Raw genomic sequence first — 23,836 nt, 5'->3', positions numbered from 1 at the left:
AGGCTAGTTAATTAGGCTAGATGATTAGCACTGACAACCTTTGGCTCCCGATGCCGGCTTGGCTCTGGTGCATAGCAGACCCGGTATCTGCACTGAGCGATAATAGCGGGAGCCAGTGCAGTATGGCGCTGAGCGCTAAGGGGTTAAAGGGGTTGTCCAGGCTTGTATATTTTTTACCAGTTAATTGGGGAGGCTGTAAAAACAGGAAAGCAGTTGTACTTATCCCCAACCTCCCCTGGTCTGTATGCATACAGAAATACAGCAGTGACATACCCACCAGAGTGCATAGTCTGGGGGCATCAGTCAGAGTCTGAGAAAGTCGTCAGCGTCGCCCATGGTCTGGAGAGGATGTGTAAAGTAATCCTTGAGAGTAAGGGTACATTCGCAAGTGGCGTTTTGGTTGCGCTAAAATGCATTCATCAGAACGCATGTGTTTTTAAATGTTACAATGCGTTTGTCTACTCTGAAAGCGGTTTTCTTCACAGCTATAAGTGTAAGCAGTTTTGAAAATGTTTATACAGCTGCCTATACTTCCAGAAATGAAGAGCGCTTCCAAAGTAGCCAAACACCTAGTAACATTTGAAAACGCAAGCATTTTGACGCAACCGAAACACTGGGGTGGTGTATGTGTTGGGGGTCTGTGGCTCCGATCGCAACCCCGCGACTGCCAGTGTCCCGGGACTGCCCAATCTTTTTCCGGAGCTTCCTAGCAGTGTGTCACATAATACAGTGTAATACACCTGTATTACACTGTATTAGGTGAAGAATAGCTTGAACAAGCGATCAGAGGATCGCTTGTTCAAGCCAACCTGTAAAGTAAAGAAAAAAAGTTAAAAACACTTTTTAATTAAAAGAATTAAATAAAGTTAAAGTCCCTATACACATCTAATAAAGTTAAAAAAAAAAAAAAACCTGAAAATCACCAAACCCCCCACATATCTGGTATTGTCGCGTCTGTAACAATCCGTACAATAAGTCAGAAACATTATTGGACCAGTACGATGCGCGCCGTAAAAACAAAACCCGAAAAAATGTAAATTTGTCATAAAATCGCTTTACAAAAATGTTCCAAAAAGTAATAAAAAAAAGTTATGTGCACCAAAATGGTACCACTGAAAAGGACAACTCAACACGTAAAAAATAAGCCCTAAACCAGCTCTGTCAACCAAAAAATATGAAAGTGATATCTCCGAAAAGATGGCGATGCAAAAACAAATGAGATTTTCTTTATATTTGCTTTTTTCCAGTAAAATTTTAATAATATATAAAAACCTATATAAATGTGCTATCACCGTAATCGTAGTGATCTATAGAATAAAGATAATATAGTATTTTTAGTGTACGGTGTACAACCCCAAAAAGATACAAAAAATAGAAACCCAAAATTGACCATTTTCTTTTCCTCCATACATTAAAGAGTTAATAAAATCTCATCAAAAAGCTACAGACCCACTAAAATGAAGTATTTGTAAAGTGCATCTCATGTCACAAAAAATAAGCCCTTGTATGTCCAAATTGCCAAAAAAATAAAGATTGTATAGCCAATAAAAAGTGACAATGCATAATCTGCTCTGAATGGTGCAGCTTCCCTTCGATGCCCTGGCGTGTGCCCATACAGCAGGTTACCACCACATATGGGGTATTGTTATACACGGGAGAGATTGGGTATCAAACTTTGTGGAGTGTTTTGGTATTTTATCCATTGAGAATTTGTACATTTTATGAAAAACACATTTATTTAGCAAAAAAAAATTTTCATTTCGAAATTGTATCCGATTTTCTTTTAACCCCTGTAAAACAATTAAAGTTCATACTTCATAAAAGTTGTTTTACGTACGTTGAGGGGTGTAGTTTCTATAATGGGGTAATTTATGGGGTTTTACTTTTATTTTGGCTTCTTAACCCCTTAAGGACCCTTTTTCGTTTTTGCGTCTTTATTATTCACACCCCACCTTCAAAAATCTAGAACTTTTTTATTTTTCTATGTAGAGAACTGTGTGATGGCTTGTTTTCTGCGTAACAAATTGCACTTCATAGTGATGGCATTTAATTGTCTATGCCATATACTGGGAAGCAGGAAAAAAATTCTGAATGCAGTGAAAATGGTGAAAAAACGCATTTGCGCCGTATTCTTGTGGGCGTGGATTTTACGTCTTTCACTGTGCGCTCCAAATGACATGTCTAATTTATTCATTGGGTCAATACGATCCAGAGGATACCAAATTTGTATAGGTTTTATAATGTTTTCATACATTTACAAAAATTGAAACCTCCTGTACAAAAAAAAAAATCTTCATTTTGCCGTCTTCTGGCACTAATAACTTTTTCATACTTTGGTGTATGGAGCTGTGGGTGGTGTCATTTTTTGCGACTTTTGATGAGGTTTTCAATGATTTTATTTTTAGAATTGTACGACCTTTTGATCACTTTTTATTGAATTGTTTATATTTTTCAAAATATCAAAAAAAATGCCATTTGCGACTTTCGGCACTATTTTCAGCTACGGGGTTAAACGCAGTAAAAAACCATTCTTATATTTTGATAGATTGGGCATTTTCGGACGCGGCGATACCTAATGTGTTTATGATTTTTACTGTTTATTTATATTTATATCTGTTCTAGGGAAAGGGGGGTGAGTTGAACTTTTAGGTTTTTTTAATATAATTTTTTATTTTTTATTTAAAATTTTTTACTATTTTTCAGACTCCCTAGGGTACTTTAACCCTAGGTTGTCTGATTGATCCTACCATATACTGCCATACTACAGTATGGCAGTATATGGGGATTTTGCACAACATCTATTTCAATGTGCAGATCGCACATTGTAATAGATGCCCTAAAACATGATAGCCTCCGATCATTGTGTGATCCGAGGCTGTCATGGCAACGGATCGGCGCTCCCCGATGACGTCACGGAGAGCGGCGATCGGAGTCAAGATGGCGGGCGCCCATGCGCAGCCAGCTCGTTAATGCCGCCGACACCCGCGATCGGTACAATGTGTCACGAGAAAACAATTTCAAAATTACTTGGATATGTTAAAGCGTTTCAAAGTTATAACCATTTATAGTGACACAGGGCAGATTTGAAAAAATGGGCCGTGTCAGGAAGGTGAAAAGTGGCTTTGGGGTTAAGGGGTTAAAGGGGAGCTGTGATTGGTTGCCATGGGCAACTAGAAAAATTCTGACTTTCAGACACTTGATACATCTGCCCCATAGAATGGTTGTGTCGTGGAGCGGGCTGCGGGTGGCTCCAGGAGTTCCCACAAACCTTAATCCGTCCCTGTGGATACATCATGGCTTATTCCAGTAAAAATCATCATGCAGAGGAGTTGGAGTAGTACCTGTAATAATCGCAATTTCTTGCAGTGTGATTATATCAGTGTAAAGCTATTATAAATACAATTAAAAAGGTTTTTTTTAATTATTACTATAGGACTACAGGACCCAGGGATTTTCTGAGAGCAAAAACGTATAGTTGTTCATGGAAACCATTTTGCTTTCTTTTTCCAACAACAAGTTATGCTCTAGGACAGTGATGAGCAACCTTTTGAGCTTGGTGTGTCAAAATTCGCCAAAAAACCGAGCATAACTCGGGTGGTGTGTCACCTTGACAAAAAAACATAATTTTGTGACATTTATAGTTTAAATAACAAATATGTATACTATTTAACTTCTAGGGTACTTTAACCGTAGGATGTCTGATTGATCCTACCATGTACTGCCATACTACAGTATGGCAGTATATGGGGATTTTCCCAATCATCTATTACTATGTGCAAATCGCACATTGTAATAGATCGGTTACAATCAGACAGGTGTGGAAATGCTTAGTAACCTGTGAACTTTCTGTTATGAAAGTTCACAGGTTATAGCGAGGGCGCAGGTGCCGGTGTCTGCATCTCCCTTATGCCCTCTTGGCATGGAGAAGGTGTGAGGAGCAAAATAATTGTAATGTCTGGCGATTTGCAAGGCGTTGCGATTATTTCAGGGCTTGTACATCACAAAACCGACACAAGCCCTGATGACTGTCTTCTATCATACAGTGCACTGACCTTACTCACTGTATGATGGGAGTGGTTGTCCTCCCTTGCCCCTGCTGTGGAGATGGTCAGTGTAGAGGTGGCAGCTGCTGGGACATCACACAAGTCAGCAGCGATGTGACCTCTGACTGTGCTGCCATCTTCCCCCCACCACAACTATCAGCAGCTGCAGAGGAGCCTCCTGGGTGTATGGCCGGGTCACCTCTCCTGCTCTGCCCCATGCTGATCCCTATGCTGACTGGAGACACTAGGCACAGCTCACACATGGGGAGGGGCCGGCCCAGGGGAGGAGGAGGAGGGGGGGGGGGGGGAGTGCTGGAAGCTCAGTGCAATCTCTCAGCCTCCCGGCTACTGCACCTGGTCATGTAGGGTGAAACTTAACTCTCAGGCAGCCGTGTGTCAGTTAAAATGGCTACGCGTGTCATAGGTTATCCATCACTGCTCTAGGACACTTCTGATGAATCTCGCTCCAAGGTTTCTTCTCATAAACCGAGAAGATTAAATGCTTACATGTTGGGGATTTGTATAATTATTTGAAGTACAGGCAGTCCCCGGGTTACGTACAAGATAGGGTCCGGAGGTTTGTTCTTAAGTTGAATTTGTATGTAAGTGGAAACTGTATATTTTATCATTGTAGATCCTGACAAAAAAAAATTTGGCCCCAGTGACAATTGGAGTTTAAACATTTTTTACTGTAATGGGACCAAGAATTATCAATAAAGCTTCATTACAGACACATTACAGCTGATTATTTCAGTCCTGGACTATAGTAAAGCATTCAGAGAGCTTCACCAGAAGTCAGAGGGGTCTGTCTGTAACTATGGGTTGTCTGTAAGTTGGGTGTCCTTAAGTAGGGGACCGCCTGTATTTTATTACTATGTCAGCTATACAGCAACACCCCCCAAAAGTGTGCTCACCATTCATGATTCCACTGTAGTCACATGAAACCACTTACCATCTGAGTGTCAGGTCGAACCTTCTGCTGCAAGACCTTTACGTATGCATCTGTGCTGTCATCTACTTCAATGCTGGCAAAATATGAATAGGAGATGCTAAGAAATTCACTACAGCATGTAAGAGATGGAAGGTAAGCAAAATGTTTAGGTATTGCAGCCAAACATTCAGGAGTTTTCTAGTCTACCCCCTTTATTCCGAAATAAGCATATTTCTACCATAAGCACCAAGATAATTTGTACCATCAGTAATTTTGTTTTCTCATTGTTATGCATGGCTACTGGAGTAAATTGATGTTTTATTTCTAGCTTCTGTGGGTGAGAGGGTCATATTTATAACATACTTGTGTGAATGTGTTTTGCTGTGAACAAAATAATACAAGATAATATCAAACATGCAAACCTATAGTAAATGAGAAATGGTACCAACATGGAGGACAATTTGTCCTGTCCCGAAAAAGGGTCTCATACAGAGACAGGTTTATCAATCCATAGTTATTGAAGGTGTTGGACTTTAAAAAAATAAATACATTTTAAAAAAAAATGTAACCACCCTCAGGGGGATTGAAACAAAAAACAAAACAAAAAGAAAATGTACTGCCCGTCATTGCCGTGCCGTAGTTTGTTTACAGAGGCAGGTGCTCCTGTCTGCCTACAGCCACGTGCTTGATAAATCATTAGATTCAATGCTGTATCAGACGAGTGGAAATAATCTGATGGGAGTGCCTGCATCTGTAAACAAACAAAAACAAACTAAACAGATATATCGTTTTTTTTAAATGACGGACAACCCCTATACTAGCACAACAAAGTTTTGCCTCAGTCATGTTCCAATGTGTGATGGCACGCTCCACATGCATGTTCTGTACTTAAGCTAATCATCTAACATAATTAGCAAATTTCACAAAAAAAAATTTGTTGGGAAAAATTTTTTTTGCTATTACTTACATTACAGCCTTGTTCATTCTTATTCCCATTTGTTGACACACTTTAAACAGGTTTTGAGTAAGAACATTGGCTGCGTCATAGTTTCTTCGACTGTAAATCAACAGCCAGTTATCCAAATGCTTCAAATGAATTAGGCCAGATCCTTTCATTTCTCTAGACCAGTCTGCAAACTGAGGATTGTAGTCCACCTATATAGATACAGCACACATGAAAAGGCTCCTGCAGGCCATAGGCAGCTCAACAATCAGGTATACAAAGCTGATTTATATCCATACAATGTACTTATCTGATTTATTAACACATTTACCTGGCATAAACACACTGGGGAAGATTTATCATTAGACAGAATCACACTACAGTTTATTATTGGATCTGAAGAGCTCTATTGATGTGTTTTGCACATCATATTTATTATAATATCTTAGAAATCTTGATAAATGTGGTTAAATGTCTAGAAAGGATGTATTAATTTTTGACTAATAAAATGCAAATCTGACGCACCTCTAATGACTTTTTGTAAAGTCACAAATCATAAATCTGTGTACCACAGTTGAAGTTACATGTGATGGAGTTATATTTTTATATTTACTTATAAAGACAATTCAATTTGAACTTACAGATCTATTTGATAACAAGATTTTTTCTGCAGGAACAACTCTTCCTGGGAAAGTTAAAAGTCTGGAGTCAAAATTTATCCCCCAGTCACGAAGTTCTTTCTGTACATTGTCATCTCTTGTGGAAGAAAAGAAGTCACATTACAGCTGTTAGTAAATTAGATTATTTTTTTTAGTCTTTAAAAAATTGTTATTGGGAATAGGTTGCAGAAAAAAATATTTTTACTCAAATGCATAATCCACATAAACCTACAGGGAGTAGAACATTTAGGCCCCTTCCACACTAGCGAGTGTGATGCGATGAACTCGCATCACACTCGCAACGCAAGCTGCCGGGAATGCACGGCCCGAACGCTGCACCGCGGGAGTGAACTGACATGCTGAGTTCACTCCCACGGTGCAGGGTTCGGGCCGTGCGTTCCCGGCAGCTTGCGTTGCGAGTGTGCTGCGAGTTCATCGCATCACACTCGCTAGTGTAGAAGGGGCCTTACATCCTATCATATGAGAGAAGATATATGGCCTCTGATAACTTTATATATTTTGTTTGTATTCTAAATGAGTGAGAAAATGAATTTATCATCTGTTTATCAAGACAATTTCTGATTTGCATAGGAGGGGGTGGCAGGCACCCATAACCATTCTACTACCAAAAGGGAATGCAATAATATATATATATATATTCTTGTCTGGATGAGAGTTCCTATAATATAGAAATAGGAATGCGAAAAACTTGCTTGTGAATGTAGTCCAAAAATCTTCCCACTTGTTTTTCTCTCTGGTCAGGTGCTAGCCTGGTGTGCTGTGCCAGATCTTTCATTACACTAAAATCACTTCTCATTTTGTCAGTTAAACCTGAAACAGAAAAATAAATAGATCTTACTTTAAAAAAAAAACCCTAAACAAATGTACATTATCAAAGATAAATAAGATTAAAGGCAACACTAAGTCTATGTGACCTCACAAAAACACAAAAAAACAAAAGCAGGTGAATTGTCTCTTCTTTCCTAGTGATCTCCAGTTTGTGTTAGGCAGATTTCTCACTTGAATTACCCTCCTGCTCATACACTTATGGGGGAGGGGGAGATTCATTATAACATTGCACATGAGGTTCCAGCGTATTATGAAACCCTACGTCTCCAGATGTATCCTTCTGCGCTGTACAATTCAGGCCTGAACGGCCTGAGGGTGAAGACACACGCAGCGTTTTAGGCCGTTTTTAGTTAGTACGTTTTCAGATCATTAAAAACGCATGCGTTTTTGACCAGTTTGAATTAAGACAATTGGTCAAACCTGTCAAACACGCATGCGGTTTTTACGATCTGAAAACGCACTAACTAAAAACGGCCCAAAAACACTAGGCTGTAGCTAGTGTGCAGGCATGGGTCAGAACCAACCTAAGCTGGCCCACTCCACCACAACCCTTTTCACACCCCTGGATTTATTCTCAGTTGTCTTGCAGCTTTCCTTGCATTGGATACCACAGGACAAGTGGCATAAGGAGAAAATAATTGCAATTGGTGGTGGTTTGCAAGGAATTGCAAATATTTAATGGCTAGGAATTGTGATTTTTTTTTTTCCACGCCTACACCAAGTGCACCCTGTCCTATTAAAATTGATACAGTTTAAGCCAGCATCCAGGCGCAGATTATAATGGAAATCTACCGTACTTTAATCCTTTAATTTTCTCAGAAATCAAAGGTGCGCCTTATAGACCAGTACGCGTTATATATGAACTTATACAGAAATGTACTACAGACAAGATGTACTGTACATTTACCAGTGTTTAATAGCTCCATCCCCAGAAATTTCCTGCACCTTCCCACACAGTATACAGGGTCCCTAGCTCCTGAAGTGCCCTGGCACCACAACTAACATTGTGCCCATCCTGCCGCCATAGTGCCGACCACGAGGCAATCATCATCGGTAAACAATCCCCCATACCTGACAGCCCTGTAACAGGGGAAAGAGAAGGAGCCACAGGGAACCCCACAGGAATAACACCCTGGCTGAGGAGGGAAGGAGAAGGGGCAGAGGGAGACCGCTTAACCCCTGCTGCATCACCCTGCATTAACCCCCAGCAGCCCACACCTCTGAGATCGGAGCTCTCTGACACGCTGAAGACAAGTTTCCCGGGAAGTGTAGCTGGCTTAACTGTGCACAGGTGCTGGTCATTTTTAGGTACTGCATTTGATCCTGCGCCTTATACTCCAGTGCGCCTTATATATGAACCTAGATATCTTAGCAGGCATTTATTAGAGGTGCGCCTCATAGGCCGAAAAATACGGTATGCTATATTTCAAATGGGTGAAGCCTCTTTGTATATTGAGCAGGGCACAGCATCAAAACATGTGACCAGTCATGATAAATTTCTACTACTGTGACTGACATATAAAGTAAAGCTTTACAGGGTTTTCCAGTGACATACAAGCTAGCCCCTATCCACAGAATAGGGGCTAACTTGGTAATGCATGGAGATCTCAGTGATCGGACCCCCACGGACCACAAGAACAGATGTCTGTTGTAGCCAGAGATGAAGAAAGCAGTCGATCAAGCATGTGCAAGCTGCTCTATTCAGACGTACTATTGAAGTCTATGAAGTACTGGACTAGTTTTTATTCTGCTCCTACTCCTTTATACATAGTCCAGGTATTTGGGGACATGTTTCTCAGTGGTAAATGATGTCTTTCCAAATGCCTTTTTTGGCGCACACCCTGCACCTCTTCTGTGTCCTTCCCTTCTTGGCAGTTTGGGGAACTTCTGGAAAGTGCTGCCCTGGTACAATGCGTGATGTGGCCTCGCACTCCCCCCTTCCTGGCCTCAAAAAATAAAATGTGTAATTACCACCTCTTGAAATTCTCTGGCCTGCAATTCGATGTAACACGTAAGCATTGTACAATGCCATCTGCTTGATGTGCACTGCCAGCTTCTTATACCACACCCTCGATTTCCATATGGTGTTTATGGCTAAAGCACCTGGTCAGAAAAGTCATCCCCTCCCATGTACTTATAATCCAAAATGCAGTTAGGCTAGGGGGCTTTCTATACTGGTACCTCGTACAGGGCAAAGGTGCTGGTATTGTTGTTAATACATGGACGTCTCTCTTGTCCTTGTACTTAACACACAATATATAGTCCCCTGCTCTTGTGCCTTCTAAGTTTTTGCCCAAGCAGCGACTTAGGGAGACCTCTTTTATTTCTTCTTATAGTGCAGCATGCTGCAGTATTTCTGAAAGCGAGGCTCTTGAATAGTGTAACACTGGTATAAAAATTGTCTACGTAGACGTGGTAGCCATTGTCCTGTAGTGGATGCACCAAATCCTAAACTACCTTTACCGTAATACCCAGATAGGTGGGCATTCTGGTGGCACTATTGTGGATTCCTTCCATTCATCCACTCTGAACTTATATGGGTACCCTGATGTATTCTCGCACAATTTATACATATTCACAAACTTGGCACTTAAATGGTCTAATATGGACCTGACCTTAAATAAACGATCATAACTGGGGTCCATCTCTGGGTGGGCATTGTATGTTATCAGGCATAAAGTAAAAACTTATGGATGATCAAAGTGCATCCTGCTCATCGCCATGTGGAACATTGAGGTGTGGGATAGAATGTCTGTGCTCCAGTGTACTCCCTGATTGTTGTTGTTGTTGGCTTCTTTACTAGCTCCCTAAACAGTACTGTGCCCAATATTTCTCTAACTCTGCTGCAGTTATGGGGTCCACCTGTGAGGTTGTGCATAAAATGAAGTGGTGTTTTGGGCAATTTGTTGTGCAGCATAGAGTTGGACTACAATTAAATTTATTAGTTCCTAATCAAAAAAATATGTAAAAATTCTCAGGTCACAGGAAGATGAGGGGAAGAAGAGAGGGAAAAGGGGCTATCATCCCCGCTAGCTGTATCAGAGGCCAGCATATTGTATGCCTCCAACACGGTGTAAGTCCTCTGAGACATTGTACACTTAATATATGGCACACTGAAAAATTAGATAAAGTGCACCAAACTATACTGAGGCACAGTCTAGAGGGCAAACAGAAAAATGAAACAAAGTGAACCAGACTATATGGGAGCAACTAACAGATGGCGCATTGGAAAAGAAATTATACCAGGTGCAAAAAATCTTCTTTCTTCATTGTGTAAAATGCGCTACAAATGCGCGTAGATAGTAATCATCATACCTAACTACCACTAAAGAGAATACTGTGCAGCGCTATACACACAGTGCATAGAATATCGCAAAAACAGTGCACTGAAAAGTGTGTTTGGGTTCAGAAGGGACAGACAGGAGATGGGAACAATCGGATGACAAGTGTGATCACACATGGAATATACAAGACACAGGAAGGGATCAGAAAGGAAGATGAGAGTAGTGGTGTAAGACAGTAACGTCACAAATAAGGAATATTTAAAATAAAAATGGACCAAAAGGAAAGCGTGATATTGGTTAATCACTTATACATAACACAGTAATGCCGTCATGGCAAATATGAACCCTTTATCCTCATTAAAATATAACCTTTATTACAATAATTTTAAATCCAAGCCCAAAGACCCCTGGGAATGCCACATTAGGTGGCGAAACATGTTGTTGGGGTAATTGTAGGTTTTATACACCACAAAATGGTATATGTGTAGTGCATGAATGATAGTGTTCATGGTCTAGAAGCACAGCATTATGCAATTACATTCATAATCTAGGTGCAGAGGTCAGCATTAAAGGGAACCTGTCAGCAGGAGACCCATTTTTAGCACTCCCCCCAGTCCTTTCCAGCCCCTCCCAACTGGCAACTGCCTAGTCACACACCAGATGCTAATGAAAGGTACAATATAACATATCTTTTTTTCTGCAAAAACCAATTTTTTATACAAAAACACTTTGGCAGTGTATGTATTCTCTGTGGGGACTGGGGGGGGGTGTGCTAAAATGGGTCTCCTGGTGACAGGTTCCCTTTAATATCAGAATTAGACAGGGCTGAACATACAGTGGGGGAGAAGTTGAATTACCCGTAAAAATAACCCATGTTAATGTAAGTGGAACAGATAAACTGAATACTAAGCGCATCGTAAACGAGTTTTCCTCCCACTAAGCTTCATAATTTACCTGAAATAAAACTTACAACATACCTAGCACCTGTTTACCACACACCACACACCCTTAGCTGATAATTTTATCTTGATTTGAATGTTAAGCACTACACTTGGATTTAAATTATTGAAATAAAAGTTATATTTTAATGATAAAAAGGGAGGCTATTTGCCACGATGGCATTTATGTGTTGCGTAACACATTATCGCTCAGACCCTCTCTCCAGCGATAACAAAATAAAATGTTGCCACTGGAGAGCTGGAACAGTATAAAGAACATCTTTTTGCAAGACAGATTTTGCCAGACAGATTTAATGGCCAATCACAGTAATCACTGGGGTGGGACTGATCCAATTGGCCAGGTAACGTGGGTAGGAGATTCTCCTGCCTCCGTCCCGAGTTTCATCACGATATCACCATGACATCGACATTCCAATGTAAACATACTAGTACACTGCTGAGCTGCCGCATGAACTGGTTAACTGAAAATCGATGTGAAATACCAAACTATTGTGAGTGCATCTGGTCTATAAGATGTTTTTAAAATTTAAAACCTCATTTTTTATATATGTAATGTCTTAAAACACTATATAATAACCACAATAAATGCAAGTTACCTGTTAAATTGCAAAATTCAGGGATCAGAATAATCGGTCCCATTGGCACTTTTCCTGGTCCTTTCATCTTTTTGGAATTGTGGATTATGGCAGGCTGTTTCAGATCTGTGATCTGCTTGTTATATTGCTATAAAGATTATATAACAAGTAAATTATACCAGAACTCTTATTAACTCTTTCCAGATAACAATGATTAGTATGTAGTACTTGACACTAATAAGTAAAAAGAAAGAATAGAAAAAGTTAGTAATATCCAAATGTGTCCAATATGACCACAGTACACTATATACAAAAATCCTCAGTTATTAATTATCAGGATTCAGGGGTAGTGGAACCACTGAACCTCGGCGGACGATGACGTAAGCCGACAACTGGAAGAAGAGTCTAAGTGGCACCAAAGCCCGCCACAAAGCCGATTGGACTTGCTGCAGCTTGGTACCACCAGGTTGCTCCACAGGCACGACTTTGTCCGTGGTGGTGGCCAAAGCAAGGTACAGAGTCTTGAGGCAGAATCGTGGTCGCGGACAGGCAGTAGGTTGTTAAGACAGGCAGCACAGGATCAAGGTCAGGAGCAAGGCAAAAGGCCAGGGCCACGCTCCTGCGACCCGGAACATGGATCGCAGGACCACCCATGACATTGAAGTCTTAATAATCTTTAATAAGAAGGCCAGAACTTCCACTTTCCATCCAGTAAATCATCCACATCTGATACACCATATTCCCACATAAACTGCTCTGTCCTCCAGATTTCATTAACCCAAGACATAACATCAAGGATTGTGGGGCACAAAGAAGATTTAGAATTTTTAATTATAGCCCCTCTGTCTACTGAACAAATCATTTTTAGAACCCATAAATATCCACTATATTCTTTCAATAAACTAGGGAATAAATTAAGCAATAATTGTGTTGGTGTTAATGGTATCACTTAATTCCATATGCCCTTAACCCCTTACCAATGTGTGACTTGTACATCACACGCCGGCTGCAGATGAATGGAGATGGCTCACGGGAAGAGTCCTGTCTATACATGATGGGTGTTTGATGCATATTGAAAAAAAGGTATAGTTCCTTTCATTGCTATGCACATATCTCCAAATATATCATGGACTTCTTGTTCTAAGGCTACATTCACATTCAAGTATGCCCGGCACACGTCAGCGCCGGGAAGAGGAGGAGGGGGTAAGCAGTGACCCTTTTCATAGAGAAACAGCATTTGAGTATTTTTTAAATGTATTATGTTGGTTTTGAACTTGGCAAGTTGTCAATTTCGGGGGACACCAAAGCACTAAAATCTCCACCACCTACTGATCTACCCCTTTGACTATCTCTGGGCTTTGAAACTAATTTATTAATACATCTCAGGAGGTGGTACCAGCAGACACCTGGGACTGGAGTCTAAGGATTTGCTGCGGCAGCGTGCCAGCAGGTCTTTCAACGGGTTCGACTAGCCCACGGTGGCAAAAAGGTCGAGGTACAGATACAGCGGGCAGACTCGTAGTAGGAAACAGGCACTTAGGGCAGGTGGCAGAGATGCAAGTTAAAAGTTCAAGTCCGAGGTCAGGAACAGGAGATCAGTAGAAAAGGGAAAGGAACAAACACAGGGCAAAAGAAGCTTTCTCTTCTCTCCATAGCTTAAGGATCTTGGCAGGGAATCCTGGGAACAGCCGGTCTTTAAGGAAACCCGGAAGTGCCAGCGCCAATCAGCGAAGCGCTGGCCCTTTAAATCTTCGAGTGCCTGTGCGCGCGTCCTCGGGAGCAGGGACGCGCACGCAGGCCAGACCGGTCAGGGCGCAGGAGCATGAAGAGGTGAGTTAGGAGCGTGTCGGTGCAGTGCCACAGAGAGGGGCACGGGTGTGCCTGTGATCCATGACAAATTGTACAAAACATTTAAAAAAATCTGTCATTAATATTGACTCGTGACAGTTCATACCCCACTTCTTGGAGAAGAGCTCTGGAGAAGGTTACAGTCCAGAATATTCTCCCCTGGCTCCCGGGATCTCTCCTTGGGCCAGAACCCCTTCCTGTCTACAAGGAAGAACCGCTTACCTCTAATGGTCTTCATGTCCAGCACCTCCTTAACCTCATAGACATCTGGGGAGTCAGCCTCAGGAGGAGGAGATTGCTGAGAGAAACAGTTTTCAGGAGGGAGACATGGAAGGAGTTCAGGATGCACATTGATGGAGTTTGTAAGCCACAGAGTTGATGTGTTTGATGACTTCAAAAGGACAGAGGAACCAGGGACCAAGCTTGTAGCTTGGTATCTTCAGCTGTACATATCTAGAAGATAACCACACCTTGTCACCTACAGAGAAAACAGGAGGAGGCCGCCGAGTCTTGGTGCGGTCTGTGGCACGAAGAAGAGACTGCCAGGTTTGCACCAGATCCTCTACCGGTACATCGAAAAGAGTAGACTGCGGAAGAGGAATTCGTCCGTGGACTACAAAGAACGGGGCAGTACCAGTAGCCCCAGAGCTCAAGGAGTTATAGGAAAACTCAGCCAAAGGAAGCAAATCAGCAAAATTATCATCACGGGCCAAGACAAAGTGGTGGAGGTAACAGCCCAGAATCTGATTCACCCTCTATTCTTGACCATTCGACTGAGGGTGATAAGCAGAAGAAAAGTCCAGATGAACTTGCAGCTGGTTACACAAGGTACGCCAGAACTTGGACACAAGCAAACCCCTCGGTCAGACACGATGTGCAAGGGAAGGCCATGTAGCCGGAAGATGCTGGAAGGGGAACAAAATGGGACATCTTGGCAAACCGGTCCGTAACCACCCAGATGACAGTATTGTCAGAGGAGAGAGGCAGATCAGTAATAAAGTCCATTGCCACGTGGGACCATGGGCAACAGGGTATCGGCAACTAAAGTAACTGTCCAGCCCGTTTGAGACAAGAGGCTTTGTTACGGGCACAGGACGAACAGGATGTCACGAAATCCAGGACATCTTTGACCAGACCAGGCCACCAGTAGTAGCGGGAGATGAGAGCCACGGAACGTTGCACCCCTGGGTGCCCAGCCAAATGCAATAATTGTCCCCAAGACATAATCCTCTTCCGGAGAGCAGGTCTAATATACGTCTTGCCGGGAGGTAGCTGCCGAAAATCCACCGGAGCTGCAACCACAAGATGTTCAGGAGAGATGATATGCCGAGTGACTAGCTCTTCTCCAACAACATCAGAAGAACTGGTCAGCCTTGATATTCCTGTCTGAAGGACAGAAGTAAAGCAACAGGTTAAAGCGTGAGAAAAACAAGAACCAACGGGCTTGCCTGGGATACAGGCACTGGGCTGCCTGGAGGTACAATAGGTTTTTGTGGTCACTGTACACACACGGGATGGAGAGCTCCACCCAGTAGATACCGGCATTCCTCCAGAGCAAGTTTGATGGCTAACAGTTTTCTGCTACCAATGGAATAATTTCTCTCCGCAGGAGAAAAAGTCCTAGAAAAGAAGCCACATGTGAGCGTTTTGCCCTTTCTGGATGAGCACAGCTCCAGCTCCTATGGAGGATGCATCCACCGCAAGATGTAAGGGTTTTTCTGTGTCAGGCCTAGAAAGAACATGAGAACATGGAGAACGCCTCTTCCAGCCACAGGGGGCCAGGCACGGGAATTGGCACCTTTCTTGGTAAGTGCCACGGTGGAAGAATGCAGAATAAACTACCGATAATAGTTTGCGAAACCCAGGCAACTCTGTATGGCTTGTAGACCTTTTGGTCGTGGCCACTGTAGAACTGCAGGTTATCAGGATCCATCTGGAGGCCTCAGTCGGAAATGAAATGGCCAAGGAATGGGAGGCTGAGTTGGTGAAACTGACATTTCTCTAGCTTAGCGTAGAGACAGCTGGCCCGGAGACGGCCAAGAACTTGCCGTACGTGTGACTGATGGGTCTCGAGTTCTGGAGAGCAAACCAAGATGTCATTGAGGCAAGCAGATCCCTGATTATGTCATTCACAAACTCCTGGAAGACAGCCGGAGCATTACATAGTCCAAATGCCATCACTTCATATTCAAAGTGACCATCACGGTTGTTAAACGCTGTCTTCCACTCGTCACCATTGCAGATCCGGATGAGATTATAAGCACCACGGAGATCCAGTTTGGACAACACCCTGGAACTGCGCAGCCGATCAGAGTTCTGTAATCTACGGCAGGGGGTAGTGGTTTTTAAAACTAGCCTTGTTTAGCCTGCGATACTCTATGCAGGGACGCAAGGAGCCGTCCTTCTTGGTGACAAAGAAGGTTTCTGCACCAGCCAGGGAGGAGTACTTGCGTATGAAACCTTTTTGCAGATTCTCTTTAACCCCTTAAGGACGCAGCCATTTTACAGCTTAAGGCTCAGCCTCAGTTTTTTGGATTCTGACTTGCGTCGCTTTATATGGTTACAACTTTTGAACACTGTTACTTATCAAAGCGATTCTGAGATTGTTTTCTCCCCACGTTGTGCTTCATTTTAGTGGTAAAAGTTGGCTGATAAGTTTTGTGTTTATTTTCCAAAAAAAAGAAAAAATTATTTTTCAGGTAGATAGATTTACCACCTAAATAAGCTGCTGAATAACATTTCCCATATGTCTACTTTACATTTTTTATAATTTTTGAAATGTCTGGATAAATCGAAAAGCGATTTTCCGTATTTTCAGAGTTTACTCTTTTGTGGATAAATACTGTTTTGAATGAAATTTTACATATTTAGCATCAAAACCCCCTATATAACCAACCCATTTTCAAATCTGCACCCCTCAAACTATCAGAAACAGATTTTAGGAACATTGTTAACCCCTTGAGATCTTCATAGTAATTACATCAAAATGGAGGTGAAAGTTAGAATGGTCAAATTGTGCCGCTTAGACGTTCATTTAGCCAATTTCCAAAAGATGAAATTAGAAAACCCACCATACAATTTGTTCTATGATTTCTCCCGACTACATGTGGCTGTTACTTGTTTTATGGGCGCACGGCGAGGCGCATTAGTTTCCTCATTGGCCCCCTTTGGAGGCTATGATAACATTTTCGTTTATTCGTTATTGGGGCCATGTGGCGCAATCTTTTTGCGGGATGAGATGCTTTTTCCAGTGTTACCATTTTGGGGTTGGTATCACCTATTGTTGAAAATTTAGGAACTCGTTTTTGAGGGCAGGAGTAGAAAAGCATCAATTCTGTACTGGATGCCGTTCACCGTTTAGCCTAACGATCATGTTATCTTTATTCTATGGGTCGATATGATTACGGGGATACCAGACTTGAATATGTTTTCCTACATTTTACTAAATTTGTCAAATAAAACCTTAATGTGGGTAAAAATCTATCAATTTTGCATTGCCATCTTCCAAGTGGCATAACATTTTTACATTTTTGGCTACAGAGCTGGTTGATGGCTTGTTTTTTGCAGGACATGTTGTGTACTTTGCACCAGTATCATTCTGGAGTACATATGTTTTTTGATCACTTTTTATTGCATTTTTTGTAAGATTGAATAGGTAAAAATTATAATTTTTGGTGGGTTTTCAACAGTTTTTTTGTTCATCGTACGGGTTCAATAATGATTTACTTTTATTCTACGGGTTGTTACGGACGTGGTGATACAATATATGTGGGGTTTTTGTTATGATTTAGACTTTTTGGGGTTATATGTCTCTTTATATGTTATGGGGCTTATGGGCATTTTTATTGATTTATTACTTTATTTTTTATTGAATAACATTTTTTTTTTACTTTTTCACTTTTCATGTCACCATTGTTCATGATAACACTCTGCAATACTGATGTATTGCAGGGTATTAGCAGTGTCAGCCTATGCACATGCATAGGCTGGCACTGTGCCAGTAAGATGACGTCACAGACGCCATCTTACTGGCAATGCCTGCAGGCAGTGCTGGGGACCAGATTGGACCCCAGCACTTCCACAGCAGTGATCGGGGGGTTGGCGGCGTTTGTGGGGGAAAGACCCCCCCAGAAGCATGTTAGATGCCGCGGTCGCGCTGACCACGGCATTTAACGGGTTACACACCCGCGATGGGAGCCCACTCTGATCGCGGGTGTTACACTGGGTTGCCAGCTATATGTTACAGCTGACACCCCGTGTTTCCCAATGCCGGTTCGGCTCCGATCCAGAGCCGAGCCGGCATCAGCTCCAACCGCCAGGCAGCAATTTCTTGGTCTAAAAGGCCAAAGAATTTCCAACGAGAGGTTATGACCTGGCTACTTAGGCAACTGTTCATTGATCAGTCAATTTGGCCGGGTAGTCTTTTTTTGTCTTTGGGCCTGTTATCCACTCCCATTTTAACACCAAATTGTGTGCGGTGTTAACGGATTCACAACCATCATATATATCATCATTTAAAAAAAAAAAACAAAAAACAATAGTTTCAGCAGGGAAAAAAAACTAAAGGATAAACTAAAGGGTTCTAAAGGGTTTCAGAAGAAATGCCATGCAGAACATACTGTATATACTCAAGTATAAGCAAAGTTTTTCAGCACAAAAATGTGCTGAAAAAACATACAACACCTATTTAAAAAAAAAAAACCTCAGTACTCACCTTTCCGACGCCTCCCGCAAGACCATAGTGTGTGCACCGATGCGGGAGGCAGGGGCTGCTGGCTATATACTAAGGACAGGAGCTGCTGTCTATATACTGAGGGCAGGAGCTACTGACTATATACTGAGGGTAGGGGCTGCTAGCAATATACTGAGGGCAGGAGCTGCTGTCTATATACTGAGGGCAGGAGCTTCTGGCTATATACTGAGGGCAGGGGCTGCTGGTTATATACTGAGGACAGGGGCTGCTGGCTATATGCTGAGGGTAGGGGCTGCTGGCTATATACTGGGGGAAGGAGGTTGATGGCAATACACTGGGGCCAGGGGCTTCAGACTATATACTGAGGCCATGGGCTGGCTGGATATATACTAGGGGGCATGGGCTGGCAGTCTGTATACTAGAGGCATTGGCTGGCTGTATACTTGGGGCATTGGCTGCCTGTCTGTAAACTTGGGGCATGAGCTGGCTGGCTGTATACTATGCGGCATGGGATGGCTGGCTGTATACTAGGGGGCATGGTTTAGCCAAATACTGGGGAGTATAGGCTGGCTGTATACTAAAGGACATGGGATGGCTGGCTATATATTAGGGAAGATGGGCTAGCTATATATACTTGGGGGAATGGGCTGGCTATATACTTGGGGGAATGGGCTGGCTATACACTAGGGGGAATGGACTTGCTATATACTAGGGGGCATAGGCTGGCTGGCTATAAACTGGGGGTCAGGACACTGGCTATATACTGGAGGTCAGGGGGCTGGCTAGCTATATACTAGAGGGCATGGGATGGAGGGGGACAGACTGGGGTCATGGGCGGGCTGGCTATATTCTGGGTGGAGGCTGTGACCAATGCATTTTCCACCCTAGGCTTATACTCAATTCAATAGGATTTCCCAGTTTTTTGTGTTAAAATTAGGTTTCTCGGTTTATACTCGGGTCGGCTCAAGTGTGTATATATGTATGTATGCATGTGTGTATGTATATATCTACAGTTCAGACCAAAAGTTTGGACATACCTTCTCATTAAAAGAGATTTTTGTATTTTCATGACTATAAAAATTGTAGATTCACACCGACAGCATCAAAACTATGAATTAACACATGTGGAATTATATCCTTAACAAAAAAGTGTGAAACAACTGAAAATATCTCTATGTTCTAGGTCAGTGATGGGCAACCTTATGAGCTTGGTGTGTCAAAATTCGCCAAAAAACCGTGCATAACTCGGGTGGTGTGTCACCTTGACAAAAAAAAAAACATAATTTTGTGATATTTATAGTTTAAATAACAAATATGTATAATTATTTAACTTCTAGGGTACTTTAATCCTAGGTTGTGTGATTGATCCTACCATGTACTGCCATACTACATCTATTTATTACAATGTGCTGGACAATCTCTCAGCCTCCCTGCTACTGCACCTGGCCGTGTAGGAGCCGAGGATGAAACTTAACTCTCTGGCGGCCGCGTGTCACTGAAAATGGCTATGCGTGTCAGCACTGACACGCGTGTCATAGGTTGGTCATCACTGTTCTAGGTTCTTCAAAGTAGCCACCGTCTGCTTTGATTACTGCTTTGAACACCATGGGCATTCTCTTGATGAGCTTCAAGAGGTAGTTATCAGAAATGGTCTTCCAACAGTCTTGAAGGAGTTCCCAGAGATGATTAGTACTCGTTCAAACCATCTCTATTGGGTTCAGGTCCGGTGACTGGAGTCTAGGTCATCTGGCGTAGCACCCCATCAAAAAAGTGACTCGCGCTTACCTTTACTCAGTCCGGCTTGGTGAAGATCAGTGCATTCCGGGGAACTTCAGCGCAGCAGCGCCACCTGGTGGATGTCGGAGGAACTACCTTAGTGAATCCGGCCAGACCTGAATCCACCACAGAGAACGCGCCGCTGGATCGCGAATGGATCGGGTAAGTAAATCTGCCCGATAAAGTCCATTTGTTTGCCTTTTCTGAGTTGAACAAAGACAGCTTGGTTGGAACCAAAGATCTCAAATTTGGACTCATCAGACCAAAGCACAGATTTCCACTGGTCTAATCTCCATTCCTTGTGTTCTTTAGCCCAAACAAGTCTCTTGTGCTTGTTGCCTGTGCTGAGCAGTGGTTTCCTTGCAGCTATTTTACCATGAAGGCTGCTGCACACAGTCTCCTCTTACCAGTTGTTGTAGAGATGTGCCTGCTGCTAGATCTCTTTGTGGCATTGACCTGGTCTCTAATCTGAGCTGCTGTTAACCTGCGATTTCTGAGGCTGGCAACTCGGCTGAACTTATCCTCTGCAGCAGAGGTGACTCTTGGTCTTCCTTTTCTGGGGCGTTCATCATGTTTGTAACGCTTGATTGCAACTGCACTTGGGGAAACTTTTAAAGTTTTCCCAATTTTTAGGACTGACTGGTCTTCATTTCAAATAATGCTGGCCACTCATTTCTATTTACTTGGCTGCTTTTTTTCTAGCCATAATACAAATTCTTACAGTCTATTCAATAGGACTATCAGCCATGTATCCACCTGACTTCTGCACAACACAACTGATGGTCCCAACACCATTTATAAGGCAGGAAATCCCACTTATTAAACCGGACATGGTACACCTGTGAGGTGCCTCTTGAAGCTCATCAAGAGTGTGCGAAGCAGTAATCAAAGAAAGGTGGCTAATTTGAAGAACCTAGAATATAAGACATATTTTCAGTTGTTTTACACTTTTTTGGTAGGGTCAGGCACCAACAGCTCATAAAGACATTATCATTTTAGCCCATGGTGGTCCAAAAACACTTTGTTTCAAAATACTGTCAGAAATTAGATTCAAAACTATCTACTAAAACACATTTGGTTACCTCTCAATGACCCCTGACTAAAAAAATTAAATAAGTTGAAGCTTTCAATTCAAAGTAAACAGCAAACAAATTAAATGAATTAAAAAATCCTACATTTTTGTAATAGTCGATGAAACTGATTTCACTGCCATCTGATTTTTTGAAAGTAGATTCTGGAGTAAAGTCCCAGTCAATATCGTCAATGCGATATGTGCGATTATTGTACCTAAGGTTAGAATAAAGGTTCATACTTGAATATAAAAGAACATTTATTTATGCTGTGGAAGGTACAACAAGCCAACAATGTGAAGAAAAAACTGAGACATCCCCACAACTTTTAACACATCTGAAAGAGACAACATATCCTATACCATCAGCTCTCCGGGTAGGAATACCTTTTTAACCTTTTTCCAGCGCGGATGAATGGAGAGTTCTCACAAGCTTAGCAGCACACACCCGCTGCTAACATTCATGGTCGTGCTGGCGCCGATCGTTGGTGTCAACTACTTAAGTGCCTTTGGCAAAACTAATGAAGGCATTTAAATTACACACCACCATCTTGAATTCTCTCACCACCCCCAACGTGAGCTCACAGGTCCTGTCATTCTACCTGATCTTTAAGCATATGTCAGGAACAGGTGCTTGGAGATCAGTAACAAAATTGCCATATACTGCAATACAGTAGTATTGAAGTATATGGCAAAGCAATTAGACTCCTAAGCTTCAAGTATCATAGTGGGGGCTAAAAAAAAAGTGTCCAAAAAACTTAAATCACACCCCCTTTCCTGATATAAAAATAATAAAAATTTTAGGTAAAGCTGTGTCCCAAAAGTCCAGATCTATCTATTGAATATATAAAACTGGTTATTTCAAGTGGTAAACCTCTTAATAGAAAATAGCACCCAACTGTCCAAATCACCACTTTGTTGCCGTTCTGCAACTCATAAAGATGGGAATAAAAAGTGATCTAAAGGTTGCAAAGTCCCAAATACGGTAGCAATGAAGATGTCATCATGTTATAACATCAGATCTTCTTCAGGCACGGATTGTTGGGCTTGCGGTGGTGTGAATACGGTTCTATGACCGTTGTGGCACTTGGAGAGCTGTGGAGCGCGGGAGACCCCGCTGTCGAGGCTGTCCTCCTTGTCTCCTGTGCTATTTCCTGCATGTGCTTTTCTCCCCTGTATGATCCATGTCCTATATAATGTCTCATACTCCATGCCTCCTGTACTCCTATGATCTCACTCCTTCATGTGCTTGTTTCCCCCCAAGTGATGAATTTCCTCACAGCCTCCTCTTTCCCCCTGCAATCTCTGTAAAACCATGAAAGTAGGTCCTAGAGAGGGATGGGGAGAGAAGACATTGAGCAGGGTGAAGAGAGCAGTGAGATTTTGCAATGTGAGGAGAGGGGGTGAAATGAAGGAACACAAAAGACCTAGAAGGGGACGAAATGGAGCAGTGAGAGATTAGGAGGAAATGTAGCAGCACATGGATTAAGAGAAGTATGTAAAACAGAGAACTGTCTGTGTGAGGGCCAGGAAGGAGGAAGGGGAGAGGAGACTAACAGCACAGTCCATTCTGTGTACAGTCATGGCCATAAGTTTTGAGAATCATACAAATGTTAATCTTTACAAAGTCTACTGCATCAGGTTTTATAATGGCAATTTGCATATACTCCAGAATGTTATAAAGAGTCATCAGCTTAACAGCAATTCATTGCAAAGTCAATATTTGCCTAGAAAATTTACTTTTTCCACCAAAACACATTTCAACTTAATTGCAGGCCTGCCTTAAAAGGAGCAGCTAACATAGTTTCAGTGATTGCTCCAGTAACACAGGTGTGGGTGTTGATGAGGACAGGGCTAGAGATCAATCTGTCATGATTAAGTAAGAATCACACCACTGGATACTTGGAATCATTGTTTCTCTTCTGTGAACCATGGTTATCTCTAAAGAAACATGTGCAGTCATCATTGCACTGCACAAAACTGGCCTAACAGTGAAGAGTATCGCAGCTAGAAAGATTGCACCTCAGTCAACAATCTATCACATCATCAAGTAATTCAAGGAAAGCCAAAAAGGCCAAAAAGGCTCCAGGGCGCCAAAGAAGGACCAGCAAGTGCCAGGTCCGTCTCTTAAAAGTGTTTCTGCTTCGGGATCGGGCTACCAACAGTGCAGAGCTTGCTCAGGAATGGCAGCAGGCAGGTGTGAGTGC

At 42.2% G+C, this 23,836-nt stretch overlaps 1 protein-coding gene across 2 annotated transcripts in view; it reads right to left on the bottom strand.

Annotated features, from left to right (window-relative positions):
- Positions 1-23,836, bottom strand: part of PIWIL1 (piwi like RNA-mediated gene silencing 1) — a 100,178-nt gene that overhangs the window by 23,895 nt on the left and 52,447 nt on the right. For both annotated transcript variants that reach the window (XM_072144376.1, XM_072144375.1), the window contains exons 9-14: positions 21,736-21,847; positions 12,265-12,391; positions 7,290-7,407; positions 6,559-6,673; positions 5,942-6,129; positions 4,996-5,068 (exon numbers count right to left, since the gene is read on the bottom strand). In XM_072144376.1, the coding sequence (XP_072000477.1) occupies positions 4,996-5,068; positions 5,942-6,129; positions 6,559-6,673; positions 7,290-7,407; positions 12,265-12,391; positions 21,736-21,847 (733 nt within the window). The remainder of the gene's footprint in view (positions 1-4,995; positions 5,069-5,941; positions 6,130-6,558; positions 6,674-7,289; positions 7,408-12,264; positions 12,392-21,735; positions 21,848-23,836) is intronic.

Source organism: Engystomops pustulosus, chromosome 1 (assembly GCF_040894005.1).
Source record: "Engystomops pustulosus chromosome 1, aEngPut4.maternal, whole genome shotgun sequence".
NCBI classification, from domain to species: Eukaryota; Metazoa; Chordata; class Amphibia; order Anura; family Leptodactylidae; genus Engystomops; species Engystomops pustulosus.
The sequence above is the reverse complement of the archived record's forward strand: the minus strand, read 5'-3'. Positions and strand labels throughout refer to the sequence as shown.